A 15245-nucleotide genomic window follows, 5' to 3' on the forward strand; every position below is an offset into this window, starting at 1 on the left:
CATTTCAATGGCTAAGGATATGTATTCTAGCCCCTTTTCACCCCAACATCACTATGCATATTCTCCATACTGTTCTGAAAAAGTTTCCTAAGGTGATAAAAGGGAAGATTTGTTTAACAATCAAGTCAGAGCATATTCAGTTGGTGATCATTTTAAAGACAGTAATGTGTGAATTCTTGCAACACAAATATGACCTGATTATCTGGTTCCAATCTTTCAGCCATTGTAATGGTTTTATAACTGCTTACAATCTTTAATAATATCGGATGGCGTACATCAAAAGTATATTTGGTCAAAAGATACAGAGAAGGTTTCCACGCGATTCCAAAATGCTTCTTTACTTCTTGGTTGACTTCTACAAACTGAGTCCAAAGAGGAATTGTCTTGTTCAAGAGTTCTAGAAAAAATGGTTTACTTTGCTTGAGAGCTGCATTTGGTAATTAGTTCCCCTTTGGGTGAAATCAACATCGGTAAGGGGAGACTATACATAATAAAAAGTTTCAACAAAAAAAGCACAATTTGAAATATAATGTTCCGTGCGTGCTCAGGCTACCATCGATCACTTCAAGATAGCTTAAAATTTGCAATTCCAAATTTTGGAACAGGAAAATTTTAATGAAAATCTTTACAGCTGTTGACATTCGACCTTTAATTAATACATAGGACCAAATATACAACAAATGAAGTTTGTATCTATGTTTCTGATGCCACACAGTGCACTTGTGTTTTTAATTCCTGTAGAGTATCGCTATTCAAAACAAACTTGTCGTGACTGTCTCAAACTCCCAACAGATAAAAATTATTTTGCAATGATCGATTAAAAACAGTGACGCACATACTTATCGATCGACCAAGTGTTCCAGTGAAATATTTGATCAGTGAACGCAATTCTTAAATCCAAACAAAAACTAGTTAAACTTTTCCTAGAAATATTTAAACTAAAATATATTTGACACGCTTCGAGAACGTCTGATTGCTAACTACAGATAAACGACCCCATCAAAGACAGGGTGTTTTAAAACCATGTTGTTGCATGCTGCATTCTTGGAATAACTTGGTATCAGTGGCATTAACGCGTGGTTTTCTGAGCAATCTGTTCAGTTCAACTAACCGAGCGCATTTCTAGATCCCTCAATATTTTTACCTCGTTTTTTCCTCTTCGTCCGATGAGTGAAGAAAGCTCGACAACAAGGCGCGAACTCTTCGAGGAGTTCCCTCAACAGCTGCCGCCATGTTGTTTTTGATTGTGACTCATCTCCAGTCCTTCTCCAACCTAGGGCACGATTTCTCAAAAACCCCTGAGAGTTTCCCGAGTTCAGATAAGCCATTTTATATTTTAGCTATTTTCTGTCCATAACATAATATGGTCGAACTAGATCCTCCTTCAATTATTGTCGAAATGTCAAGGTTGAGATTAAAGTCAGTTCGTTTTAGGAAATGTAAGGTTTATCACGAAGATGAAAGGAAGCGAATTTATGAGTATCCTTTTCATTGTTAAGCTGCTTACTATGGAGTCCCTGATCACGAGAGAGATGCCTGAAGTGCTAAAAAAGAAAGAGACGCCTGATCCTCTTTTTCTCTGCTTTTACGTGTGCAATTTATCTATTTCTATTAATTCTGGGGAGAGGTGGAGGGAATGACACAGCAAGACAGTCCCGTTTTTTTTCTTAGCGTTCTTCCAATCAGGCGAGGTAAATCGTAACGACATGATAATTGGGAGTCAGTGAATTAGCTGACTTAATCTTCCAGGAAGCTTCTCGGCTTTTAATCTTGAAGTAATGGTTTCATATTTTGGGAGTTGCGCTCATGCGCGTATCCACGGTGTACCTTGGCTATACCCCCCCGCAAGCATTGATAAGGCTGGTCTTCAAGCAAGCTTTTCTAGCCACTGCGGCACGAGTTTGCGTTGAAGATCACGAGGTTTTAGCGAGCGAGCGTGTGGGAGGTTGTTAAGAAATATGGCTCTGGTCTTATCATCAAGCTACCGAAATCTGTAGGCTTAGCCGCTAATGTCGCAACTACGTACGCAAGCTACTAAATACAGTTCACGAAAGGTGGTTTACAAAACAGCCTTATGAAATCATAACTAACAGCCATTGTTACTTGAGCACAAGTGGCTTTACTTACCGCGGGTATTGTTTGTTATCTCTTATCTCTTATTTACACAAATGAAACAATCCCAACACTCTTATGCTGGAATGTTTTCAGGATAAAGGACAAATGAAGGACAGATTTTGTTCTTTCTCGTCTCCTGTATCACCAAGTACTTATAACTGTAAGGCCACATTGAGATTCTGTGACGCGAATCAAATTCTCATAATTTTAATATATATGATTTCAACTTTAGCAGAACGGGATATAATTTGGATGTGATGTGATTTGGATGGGATCTGAAGGCCAAAAAGCAAGGCCTCAACAACTATTTGGAGCAACCAGCAACTTTTTTCAAGGGTTATCATTTGTTGCGAAATGTTGATGATGAAAAATAAAAAAAACATTGCCTTGTCAAAGGCAGGTATGGATACCTTTGTACTAAAGGGACCGGTTATTTGTTATAGAGGGGGGTAGGGGAGGGGAGGGGAAGGGGTGGCCCTGCATGTATTTCGCCATTGCATAAAGCAATGTAGCCCCATAGTTAGCTGCTGTTGGTTACTGATTTTTTTTTTTTTTTGTAGAAGAAAATAGAATGCACAAAAAAAACTTGACCGCTTAGAAATGGTTCCTGAATTTTATGTAGGCCCCTATTTTTCGGCATACAAAAGGGTAAGACCCCCTCCCCATTTGTACCACTCCACCCCCTACCCCCACCCCCTACCCCCACCCCCTACCCCCTACCCCCTACCCCCACCCCCTACCCCCTACCCCCCAAAAATGACCGTTTCCCAAGAGGCGTGAAAGTCTTAAGCACTCTAAACAACAGACGTGTTTAGTTACAACGATGATAAGGTTGAGATCGGACGTCAGCATTATCAGGCACCTCTGGTAGCCGCTTCAGTCCATGTAACGATCTCACCTTCCCACCCATCCCACCCCAGGGGAGGATATCCACTACACAGTAATCTCGTGTGTGGGAAATTAACGTCTCTTACCCCTAACCCTGCAGGAGACGGGGCCTGCGGTTTATTCGTCCTTATCCGAGAAGACTAGAATTTCCTGATCTTATAAGAAAGGTAGCAAATTCTCCTCAGTTATTTTAAGATCATGAGTATTGGTCCGGCCGGGGCTCGAACCCTCGACCTCCCGCACAACACAATCCAGCGCTCTAACCAGTTGAGCTAACCGGGAGGCAGGGAATGCTATCTTAACATTCCACCATAACATTCCACCAAACAGTAAAGCACTTGAGTATGAACGAAACTAGATAACGCGTATATCTTAAAATAAATATTTTTCAAAGGTTAAACTTATTGTATTCCCTGTTATAATCATTGCAACATATTGCTGATAAGAAAGGAAAAGAATTCCTAAACACTGACAACTATTTAAACATATATACTTGAGGGACAAAGATAAGCTTTAATGTTTATAAAAGTTCAGACTTAATTTGGAATCCCACATCTTCAACCGATCAGTTCAGGTCGGGATTGAGAACAGTGCATTACGGATATGGCAAATAAGGGTCTTTTGTTGCTGCTATTGGTATCCGCTCTGGTTGTACATGTAGCAAGCAAAGCTAATGCTAAGGTTGGTACCTACGTAAATATATCTCGGCGTTGCACATTTGCATATATTTTAAATTAAAATTTTAGAGTGCTATCGCTGATAAAACATACAGTTTCTCCCCCGCTACGTATTTTTATCAGTTTGGCCGATTTTTCTTTACTCGAAAATGTTTTCAGGCTATTGCGTAAGAAGAAATAATTTAACTCCGAATCGTCGGATAGATCTTCGTATATAGATTTTGCGGCCGTTGTTAAAAGAAAACAAGGAATCTGCGCGCATACAAGCTGTTGTGTTGCATTCATTTCCGCCAAGTGGAGCTGACCCCTACAATATCAAAGGAATTATAATTATAACCTGTGTAGTATTCTTTGTTATTAGGGTTGGTTTTCAGAACGAAAGTGAAACTCAGAGTTCTAGAAATGCACTTGTAGATACAATAACTGGTTAAATCCTTCGTGGCTTTGTTCGATGGAAAGTGGTTTGATAATCGCACTACAAACATTTGAAAACCACTGAAAATCTAAAATGCTAATTTATCGTATTTTATAAGGCCCTGTCCACACTGATGCGTTTTTGTTTGAAAAGGCATTGATATGTATGCGTTTTGCCCTCCCGTCCACACTGATATGCTCGAAAACGCTGAGCGTTTTCATCGAAAACGGATCCTTTTGAAAACGCTATTGAAAGTGAATCGTTTTGAAAACGCTACGGCATCCGTATCAGTGTGTACACTGAAAACGCATCGTTTACAAAACGATGACGTCACTGTTATCCTTCGCTTCCACGCCTGCTGTAGTCGCTCGAGTATGTCCGCATATTTGCTTTGAACGGCGATTCCCAATCGACGCTTTCGTATTTTGTCGATAGGTTATACTCGTTTGTTACGGTCAAAAGAAGTTCAACCTTATCATCTGTCCAGATAAAAGCGTTTTGAACTGATGTTTTCTTGGCATTTTGTCGAGTCTTCTTTGACGTAGTCATTTTGAAGCGAACAATGTGCTGAGGTGTTTCGTTTACACTTAATTTCGCGCCTGCGGGAAACGCGACAAAGATCGCAGTCGCGTTTCTTTAGTTTAGAGCATGCGCAGTTTGATCAATATGACCGTATTCGAGTTTTCAACCGTCCACACTGACATGCTCGAAAACGCCATGAAAACGCTAGTGTGGACGCAGATCACTCGATGCGTTTTTACACCTATCGAAAACGCATTCAAACAAAAACGCATCATTGTGGACATGGCCTAAGCCAGGTAGGTCTTTAATTTTGCCCTTTGTTAAATATGAAAATTTGAAAATTAGAGAGTCAGCAAAACACCAACATGCCGACCGAGAGAAACTCCCCCTGGGGGCTGGTAAAGCAATTCTTGATACCAACTTATTTCGACGTAACAGACAGTATCTGGAATCCGGGGCAAAAGTTTTGAGTAAATCCGTGATTAATTGTCATATCTTTTAAACCCTAAAGTCCTTTTTCAGCCAGAGACCTTTTGTTCCTCTACTGAAGGGTTTCATTAAAAGTTAAAGCGCTGATTGTATTTCGGTAGAATGACTTTAAGAATTAAACGCAATCATATCAAGGCATGCGTACCTTTTCCATCCATACAGCACAAAGGTCAGGGTTTTGTTTGTCTTCCGAGGGGCCACCCATGTAAACCTGCGTCGTGGTATACTCCGAAGAGAAAGAAATGCTGCGGCGGACCAAGCAACTGTGATTGCCTCGATTTCAACCGGTAAGCAAGTTTTAAATTTTCTTTTTCTTTTTTCTCCATTCAGCTGTAAAAGAAAGGTACCAGCAATCAAGGGCACATTTACAGCTGAGGAGCCGAGATCACGCTCCACGTGCGCTCCAAGTGAACTCTAAGTGCACTCCCTGCGTCCTCTTAGCGTGCTTTGTACTCGGCATATAGTTTGCGCTCTCTACCAGGCCTGTGTCAGGTATTCGGTCAACGAAGACGGGCGAAAAGCGGAATGAGAATCCCAATTAAGGGATCTGTCTTTATTTATCGCCAAGTGGGAGGGGGGAGGGGGAAGAAGGGGGGCTCCGAGTGTTTTGGTTGTGCCACGATAAATTTTTACCCGATCCCCAATAGAAAACCTTTGTAGTATATCCATTGGCAGTCAATTTTCTGTAGTTCCCCCTTTATACTGTTAGACAGTGACGACTGTTCCCCCTTCACTCCCTCTGAAAACCATGTGAACCCCCCCACAAAAGACCCTCTGACCACTCCCCTTCACGGCCATAAATAATAACTGGTTTCTTAGTGTTTCGGGAGGGGTCCCTCCTTACTTTTCTGTAAGAACTCCATATCCAGTGATGCTTTGTTGAAGCGTGGTAGATCCTTTTCGTAATTCTTGACAATTTTCAATATTCTTGCTCACCTTGCTTTTCTGTGTGCTCGTCATCGCCAAATGATTGCTTGGAAAGGCTACTGTCTCCTTTGTACTCGATCGCTAGGGGGAGGGACTGAAAGAAGATCGAGAAATCAGACACAGGAGGGCGCGTGCGCGCTTGGCCTCAAAAAGGTTGCGTCACTGCCTCGTACCCAAGCCCTTTCTGCTGAGGTGTGCGAAAAAGGAAGCAAACATGACACAGATTTTACTTATTCTCGTGATCCCTCGTCCTTCGAGCTCGTAAGCAATCTCTCAAAAAATTCACGCCCCTCGTTTTCCATTCTGTCTTTACTCATTCCATGCGTCCATTCTGAATGGAATTATAATACATTTGTTCTTGCAGTAGTTGCATTTGTCGGTAGCGGCGTACAACTGCACCTGTAGCTGGACACCAACGACTGGAAATGAACCAAGGACAAGAATACGGCCGTCAGCTTGAGCAAGAGTTTTCATAGCCATAAGGAACTTGATTTTTCATACTGGGAACTTTGGTCTGGGAGAAAATCAATGTCAATTAGGTATTAAATAGCTGTGCATTAAAAGAAATTGCAATTAAAAGGTGCCTCGTTTGTTAGTTCAATCTGCCCGGACATCCTAGACGTATTACTAATAAAGGTTTTTCTGGGGGAGACCTACCGATAAGCTCAATACACACTAGTCGGTTTATTTTTCTGGATCTCGCCTTTTCCCCTCAAACAGAACTGGTATGTAAATCAGTCACTTATCTTTATATCATCCTTGGCCGGATGCACACTGGTTTCTCTAGAGTAGTGTAAGGAAATTAGACAGGCTGGGTTACTAAGGCGAACACGTCGAACGCTGGTTGCTCACGGAGATCAATGACACTTTACTTTAACAGCGACGACAGTCATGGGTTAAATTCAACAGTGCTTTGAATTTTTTAATTACGATCCTCGTATAATATCGCTTACGGATCTTCTAGACACTTATGACTTCACTACCAATAGCTGGCCTCTTCCAATATTTTGTAAATTTAGAGATCGCTGCCAAAGAAACGTCCGTTAGAAAAAGAGGCAAGTCGAAATTTTTATCCAAAGGTAGCGACGTCGACCAACAGACTACAGGAATGGTTCCTAAAATCGCTGTCGTTTCATACGACGAAGAAGAGTTGAGCGATCGTGAAAATGGAGGATCACATTCCTTGTTGAACGAATGGACCGAAAGCAGGGAAGATGAATTATTCGAAAATAAACATTTAGGCAAACGGAATGGTGATATTTCATATTCATCTTCATCACACGGACATTTGAATGGAGATATTTTTAATGAAAGTTCCGATCAATCGATTCCGTTGCTGCAGGAACAAGGAATAGATGAATTTAAAACTGAAATAGCGGGATCCAGTGATATAAATTTAGAGGAAGGATCCTTTACCATTGGACTGCAAGTGTTCTTTCCATTTCTGATCGCAGGATTTGGCACTGTTTCAGCTGGAATTCTTCTCGATGTTGTTCAGGTAAAGCTTTACTGTAGTTCCCTTTCTTCGACAACAATATTATTATGATAACATTCTTATACTTACACTAATTGTGTGAATTTTGTTAAAAGGAATAAGGTGAATAATTATTTTTGAAAACTAAAGTAATGATTAGAAACCTATTTGTGGTCAATAATGGGTGAAATTACGCAAACGTTGGTTAAATTTTTTTTTATCTTTTTCTGTTGCGCTGTTGATATATGATAATCAGATCGAATGAAAGGAGAATGAAATCAAAGGTCATAATCAAATTCAAAGGAGAATTAAATCAAAGGTCACAGTAAATGGCAGCGTACTTTATGTAAGGAATATCTCCTTTTGTAAAGAATGCTACCTGGCTGAATAACCGTTTAAAACCCTTAAACCCCCAGAAGTGATTAACCTGTAATTTCTCCCCATAACATCCATGCACAGTCCGAAAAAAACAAAAAGGTAATGAGAATACTCAAGCTTATCAAGTAGAAGTTGTCATCTTAATCTAACATCAAATTCTTGTTACTAATTTACAAGGAAATGTGCTGCAGCTAGAGCGGAGAATTGATAAATATATCAGATCATGGGAGTTAAAGGAACAACTGTTTAATACCTCCCAACCCCTGAGTCAAACATGAGAATAAAAGAATTCATCGCAAATTCCAGAAGCACTTGATTGTTAAACAGTCTCCTTGTACATTGTAGGTTCAGTTAACGTTGTTCCTTTGGAAACGTATAGAGAGCAGTATGGTGACATAATGGTGTAAATAGTGTCATAACTTTTGAATAATTCTCTTGTTGCCTCCTCGGTTTATTAGTACAAGCTTTCAGAGAACCTACAAATGTTATCAATCCCAAACAACCCATGATTATAAAATTATCTTTTTTTGATAATGAATTAAATGTAGAATTTTTTCTCAAGCCTGTTTTTGTTATTTTGGTTTTTCAGCATTGGCAGGTTTACAAAGACATTTCAGAAATTTTTATTTTGGTTCCTGCTTTGCTTGGATTAAAAGGAAATCTAGAAATGACATTAGCATCAAGACTTTCAACTGCGGTAAGTAAATGAAAAGATCACAGTACAAGGTACTGGTAGTTACCTTGTGAGGTTAAATTTTACATCACTGATAGCACCAGTCACTGGAAGCAAATCCTGTGTTCTGATTGGCTATGTGAGCCCATCTTGCCTGCTTTGGATTGCCTGTTTTGATCCTGCACAAGATCATATTCATTGAATACCTTGCTGTTGAGGAAATGTCTTCAACTCTCTTTGATGTCAGAATAGAGGAGATGTTATAACATAACCAAAGTAGAGCACGCGGTCTGATTGGTCAATTTAGCGTCCCCCATTTGCCCATGGGTGTACGCTGCTGATGTGAGCAAATGAAAAGACTGTTTTTCTGTGCATGCTTGTTTTTTCTGGTCACATAAGATTTGTTAAATAAAAGGGAACTCTTTAGCTACAATGTATCAATGTTATGTTATAAAACAAATGGTAAACACCACAGCGTACACTATTGAGTTATGGATGCACTTGGGAGGTTTGCTAAGCACTCAAGAAGCTAGAGTCGCTCTTGGCTATCGCCTTGCACGACTCTTACACTTCTTTCGTGCTTAGCAACCTCCCGCGTGCATCCATAACTAAATAGTGTATGCTGTGGTGTTTACCATTTGTTAATTCCTAACATTTTTTTTTTTTTTGCACCTAGGCAAATGTAGGGAACATGGATTGTGCAAAACAGCAATGGAAATTGATAGGAGGAAACCTTGCATTGATACAGGTAAGTTTATCTTTAAACAACTCCAGGTACCAAGCCTGTTTTGTTAGCTACCGCGGGAATTTTTCCCTACACCTAAGGTAAACATAAGAGACTGATCAACTGGCCTTGGTTGCATTGCACAACAGCACCTAAAAAGTAATGGGTCATTGTCAATCTATTTATTTTCTTTTTCACAATGGGTACAATTTATGTTCCTGAATGCTATGAAAAGGAAGCAAAATCTTCCACAGAAGAGAAGTTTTCAGTACTTTAGTTTCTCCATTTGGAGAAAACAGAGGATCTATGTAAGTTTTTGAGATTTGGCAGGTATAGTTACTTGTAAATGCCTTCAAGAAATGCGACATGCAGCTTGCTTCCTGGTTGAATTTGTTAGCAAAACATTTCACCATCATTGCTAGCAAACACAGTCCTTTTCAAGGCTGCACTGGCATAGCCAATCAGGAACTATGCTCACTTTTAATTAGTAATTCTCTTTTGAAATGTGATGTGTTTTTGCGCTTAAAGGTTCAGGCTACAGTCGTTGGGGCATTGGCGGCATTTGCAGCAGTTGTCATGGGATGGGTACTTGATGGAGAATTCAACATTTATCATGCCACTCTGCTCTGTGCCAGCAGTTTGGTTACGGCAACACTAGCCAGTTTGATTCTTGGCTCTGTGATGGTTGCAGTTGTTCTTTGTTCCAGAAAATGTAACATAAATCCTGACAATGTAGCCACACCCATCGCAGCCAGTTTAGGAGATCTCATCACACTCGCACTTTTGTCCGCAATAAGTCGATTCCTACATAGTTGTATTGGTAAGTTTTAGATAAATTATTCAGTGAGTTCATTCTGTTATTAACTCTTTAATGCTCCCCTCTAGCTGCTACACATTTAATTGTAAATAAGTTAGAAGAATTTGGTTTTTCCCAATTTAACTTCAACCAAAACTGCATGCTACTTCCAAAAGAGTTTTTTTCTCCTCGACTTTTTCGGTTCTTCAAACAGAGTAGAGAGAGAAAACACAAATGTTTTTCATGAAACAGAGCAGATATAGGGTAAAGAATTTCCTGTATAGGTGGGAAAAATTGTGCTTAAGTTTAAGTTTGTTTTGGAGTGGACCAAAATGATAAGCAATATCTTCAACCTTCCCCTTCCAAGATCTCACAAGCAATTCTCCCTACTGTCTACCATAAAATTCTTATAACATTAGTTTGGAGAATTTTGTTATTGGATCAACTAATATGGTAATCCCCTAATCTTCAATTTCTCATCACTTGTCTGCTTGATGCTGTATTGATATTGTAATGGGAAATTCTGTCTTCATCACTTGTGGTGGTTTACAGGTTGAGGCAAGTTTTATTTTATAAGTAACTGTGATTCCGATTGAGTTTCAGGCAGATTACAGAATGGTATTTCTTTTCATAGATTCTGAAGCTGGCACACATCACTGGATAGCACCTGTCATCTGCTTGGGATTCTTCCTCATTCTCCCCCTGTGGGTGTACATCACACATCACAATACCTTCACACATGACGTGCTCTACACTGGATGGACCCCTGTGCTTAGTGCAATGGTTATTAGCAGGTAATGTTATCACAGTAGTCTTTCCCATCTTATCAGTGTGTGTGTGTGGTGTGTGTATGTGTGTGTGTGTGTGATGTGTGTGTGTGTGTGTGTGTGTGTGTGTGTGTGTGTGTGTGTGTGTGTGTGTGTGTGTGTGTGTGTGTGTGTGTGTGTGTGTGTGTGTGTGTGTGTGTGTGTGTGTATGGGAGGAGGGGAGGTTGCTTGCACCAAATGTTCTCTCAGTCTGCAGAAGTGCCGATCTTTCATGGCACTCTTAATTTATGGTTATACATAATGACATTTGAGTTGGGACGTCATACATGGCAGAGTAAGAAAATAATGCAGAAATAATCTTCTTCTTTACCATGCATGCATTGCCACGTTTTCTTCACCAAACTAATTTTTTGAATAACATAAAAGTTTGGGTTTTCTCTTTGTGTTTGTAGCACTGGGGGTCTCATTCTTGATTACGCTGTGGATAGATACCATGGAATCGCAGTCTTCAGTCCAGTGATGAATGGTAAGTTTCTCATTCATGACGTATGAACATCTCTGCGCATAATCTGTACGTCATTACCTCGAATCGAACAATTTGCTGTGTAGCCCTCCAACTCGCTCAATAAACACATATTATCCTACCTTTTTCTTGGTCGATGTAAAAACTTTCTCATTGTTGTAACGACACTTAAATCGGAAAGCGTTCTATTTTGTATGGAAACCATTAAGTAATAATATGATAATAAAATATCGTTTGTCTGACGATATGGTCTCTTATGAAGTGAATCGCTACGTTTCGACTGCATACTGCAAGTCTTCATCAGTCGATTGGATTCGGGTCTTCTTATAAAGCTGGATGCTACGCTGTGATTGGTTGGTGGTTGGTTGATTGATGTGATTGGTTACGCTGTGATTGGTGCGTTTTGATCCTCAATGTTAATGAGTTGTTCCCTAGAGCTGCAGATATGTTTCAAAAGATTGCGTTGACTTTTTGTTTTTGAACATTTTGAGTTAAAATGTCCCGGTGAGTTATACAGTCAGACGATGAATAGTTCATTGTAACCCGTGTCGCTGAAAGCCTACTGTATAACGTGTCACATGTTTAAATGGAATGCGCGTTGTTTTTTTTTAGGTGTTGGAGGTAACTTGGTTGCCGTTCAAGCAAGCCGGCTTTCAACAGGTCTGCACCAGTTAGGCAAACCTGGCGAGGTACAAGAATCGAGTAAATTCCGTGGCTGCATTGATACATTTTTTGGCTCAGGTAACCATGATTTCAAAATAACCCCTTACACGCTAACAACAGTATGCATATTCTCCATTCTAGTTTTGGTTTTATCAACTGAATTTATAATGTAAGTTGACGTTTCGAGCGTTAGACCTTCGTCGTTCGCTCTAACAAAGGGCTAGCGCCCGAAACTTCAGCTATAAAACTCTTTACGGTAGCCAATTAACAGTATCAATTCAGTTGATAAAACCAAAGTTACCTTGTTACTCCCGCCGACGCAGCACTACAGTTTCTTTAGAAACCTACCCTCTTTTATTCCTTACTCTCCATACTGTTTTCTATACATTTCCTAAGGTGCTGACAAGGAGTATTTGTTTAACAATCAAGATCGCCTCTGAAGAAGGCACTGGACAGGAGTGTTGAAACATCGGGTCTAAGAATTGTGACTTTACAGTTGCATTCATTAAATCTTTAAACCAGAGTAGCACCAAACCGTTTCTAATCAAGAGCTTCTTTAGTTGGTGATCCTTTCCTTTATTCTCGTGACCTTTCTTTGAGATTCTGGGGGTGATATTGTAAGGAGAAATTAGATTTAAGTCACTCCCAAGTGTCAAAGGGTGAAAGTAATTTTTGCAACATTTTTTTCCTTTTCCAGGATTGCACGCTCGGACCACTCGCGTGTTGTTGTTTATGGTTATTCCTGGAAATCTGATATTTTTGTACACAATCCGTGTTCTGCAGGCAGGACATACAACTTTAACGCTTTTGTTCGCTTCTGGGTATCTGCTGGCTGGTCTGATACAGGTATTTGTTAACTAGGAACCGAGTATTGAAGAAGGAAGTTATTGTTGTTGCAACGTGCATCGATATCTCTTTGAGTCCTCATGAGAATTGAATCGAACGTCAGACTTGGATTTCGCGCTTCCATTTTCTACCACCGAGCCATAGCGAGCCCTATGGTGTGTTGGTTTATATGCGGCGAGCTTCTCGGTTACTGCTTGAACCGACCTGTTGGTGAAAGCTTCTTAATGGCATTCAGTTAGTAAACCGGAACGGAAACCTCCCTCCTTTTCGCTCCATCTTAGCCTGTTCCAGGCATTATGATTAAGTAAAACGGAGCGTAAAGATAGAGAGATTTAGCATCGCTCAAATTTTTTCATCGCGACAAAAATTTAGAACACATCTTTCTCCACCAGCGCATTGTTTTTACGAACAGTCTCAAAATTTTTCGTTTCGCAGGTCGCCATTCTTCTCCTCACTGCTGACTGGTTGGTTCACTGGATGTGGAAACGAGGCAAAGATCCCGACAACTACAGTATCCCCTACTTGACTGCACTGGGTGACTTACTCGGCACCGGGCTCCTGGCCGTGTCATTCCATCTTTTGTGGCTCATTGGGGACCGCGATGCTGACGTGGGAGACTAGCGGGTTCATCCCACAAATTGATATGTTCCTCGTGTACGCTAAATTAAATATCTTATTTAAAGAAAGTTAAAGTTTCCCCAGAAACCATGTAACTTTTATCGTCGCCACTACAATGCATACACGAATTTATGACTATAAACGCTTTTTGATAATCTTAAGGGTAATCTAACCTTTCTGAGATTGTCTTCTTGATATGTGAGAGAAATCTTCCGGAGGATGCAGCTATTTTGAATATTGCTTCGCAGCCTGGCCGCTTACCTGTAACTCGAAGAGGCATCTTTCAGGAGAACGGAGGCAAGCGCAAAGTGTGAGTGACACGTGTTATTTTTTTGCGCTACTACTATCGTGCGTGACTCGCGTTCGCCTAGCGCTCGTCTCTATTCGTCTGAAAATACAAAAAGTTTCGCCTGTTCTGCAGGGCTACTTGCCAGTTCTTTTTGCCATCTCTTTGGGATCTGTTTGGACTATCCACAGTTACGCAAAAATGCATTCCTGACTCAATTGATGATATTTTTGCGGTAATCATAGAACTTGCTATGTGTACAACCGGTTTGCTTGGTGGTTTTTAAAAAAGCTGCATTTGAAGTCAACTTTTCAATACTTTTGAGGAGAATTTTTGAACGGTTACAATCTGTTTTACAATCGCAAAACGCGGAGATATAAATTATATGGTTTCTGAAGCATACATGCATCTCCGCTAAAATAGTTTTTCCATATTTTGTTTGTGTTGTTTGAATATGTCATGTATTCATAAACAATTTTTCAGCGTAAAGCAGGAAGATGAATTAGGCAAACAAAAGTTTCATTTCACCGAAACGTATTTAACAAACAGTAAGTTAAAATTCTCACTTTAAAGTATAATATAAAAATTTACATTGCAAAGATTGGTATTACAAATTCAAATAATTGCTATCTGTTTACAATACATTTTTTACAATTCTTTACAACGTGGGGTTCCTCTGAAATCTGAATATCATCCTTTTCAAAAAAGATGTTAGCTGAAAAATGAATCATGAGTATTTTTTCAATTAAGAACAGTTCATTGCATCTATTAGTAATATGAATTGAAGTAATATAATTTGAAAGTCTCTACCTTTTGACTTTTTACCGCTGAAATTAAAGTATTTGTGAAGAATTATGAAGTCAGGATTTTGTAAATCATTCTGCAATTTCGTTCTTTCCGTGTTGCACGATAGAAAACTTCATAAGTTTTTGTATTCATTTAGTTTCCGTATCATCACATTGTGCCAGAATGGAGGGAGGTACACCCCCAGAGTTCTAAAATCCTGCTAACGTCAATTTTTTTTCGCCGATTCTTTTTTTATCACTTGCGGGACGGATTTCGCCGATAAACGGGTGCTTGAAGTGTCTCGGGAATGTTTTTGACAGAAGTCCAGGACTTTACTAAAGTTCAGCTCCGCAGATTTTATTTGAGTGTATACTAGCGAGGGTCTTATCCATAAACGCAAAAATTAGAGCCAATTTACACAGCGTAATAAAGAAAACCATATTTTGGTCCTACTCTGAAGCTTTCGTCTGTCCATCGAGGCTTCCGCACAAGGGGGCGAGGTCACGTACCCCATTTGCCTGGTTGAACCGTCCAATGCAGTATTTCTTTTTCAAGGAAGAATTTCGTTCTGCTCGTGGTAAAGTTGTACATAAGGTAACTACCACGTTAATGGTCGAGGCGTGTGGAGAACTACGTTAAGTTTAGCTTAGGACCATGTTGCATCGACAACTTTCTTGA

General features: G+C 39.9%; 2 protein-coding genes and 1 long non-coding RNA gene across 3 annotated transcripts in view; 2 read left to right on the forward strand and 1 right to left on the reverse strand.

Moving 5' to 3' along the window:
- The window catches only part of LOC111342305 (zinc finger C3HC-type protein 1), a 9914-nt gene extending 8656 nt beyond the window's left edge, over positions 1–1258 (reverse strand). Inside the window, exons 1-2 of the mRNA XM_022949368.2 lie at positions 1145–1258; positions 304–397 (exon numbers count right to left, since the gene is read on the reverse strand). Coding sequence (XP_022805103.2) covers positions 304–397; positions 1145–1233 — 183 coding nt within the window. The 5' untranslated portion in view covers positions 1234–1258. The remainder of the gene's footprint in view (positions 1–303; positions 398–1144) is intronic.
- Positions 1259–3524: 2266 nt separating this feature from the next.
- LOC111342308 (uncharacterized) lies at positions 3525–6612 on the forward strand. Its single transcript, XR_002695945.2, has 3 exons — positions 3525–3684; positions 5269–5393; positions 6398–6612. It is a non-coding gene; the product is annotated as an uncharacterized LOC111342308 (long non-coding RNA).
- Positions 6613–6847: 235 nt separating this feature from the next.
- LOC111342309 (solute carrier family 41 member 1) lies at positions 6848–15019 on the forward strand. Its single transcript, XM_022949374.2, has 9 exons — positions 6848–7531; positions 8475–8582; positions 9235–9306; positions 9811–10102; positions 10713–10872; positions 11298–11371; positions 11981–12109; positions 12729–12877; positions 13313–15019. The coding sequence occupies exons 1-9, from the start codon at positions 7004–7006 to the stop codon at positions 13496–13498; spliced, it is 1698 nt and encodes a 565-aa protein (XP_022805109.2). The 5' UTR covers positions 6848–7003; the 3' UTR covers positions 13499–15019.
- The last annotated feature ends 226 nt before the right edge of the window (positions 15020–15245 follow it).

The sequence above is a fragment of the Stylophora pistillata genome, chromosome 5 (assembly GCF_964205215.1).
Source record: "Stylophora pistillata chromosome 5, jaStyPist1.2, whole genome shotgun sequence".
In the NCBI taxonomy this organism is placed as follows: Eukaryota; Metazoa; Cnidaria; class Anthozoa; order Scleractinia; family Pocilloporidae; genus Stylophora; species Stylophora pistillata.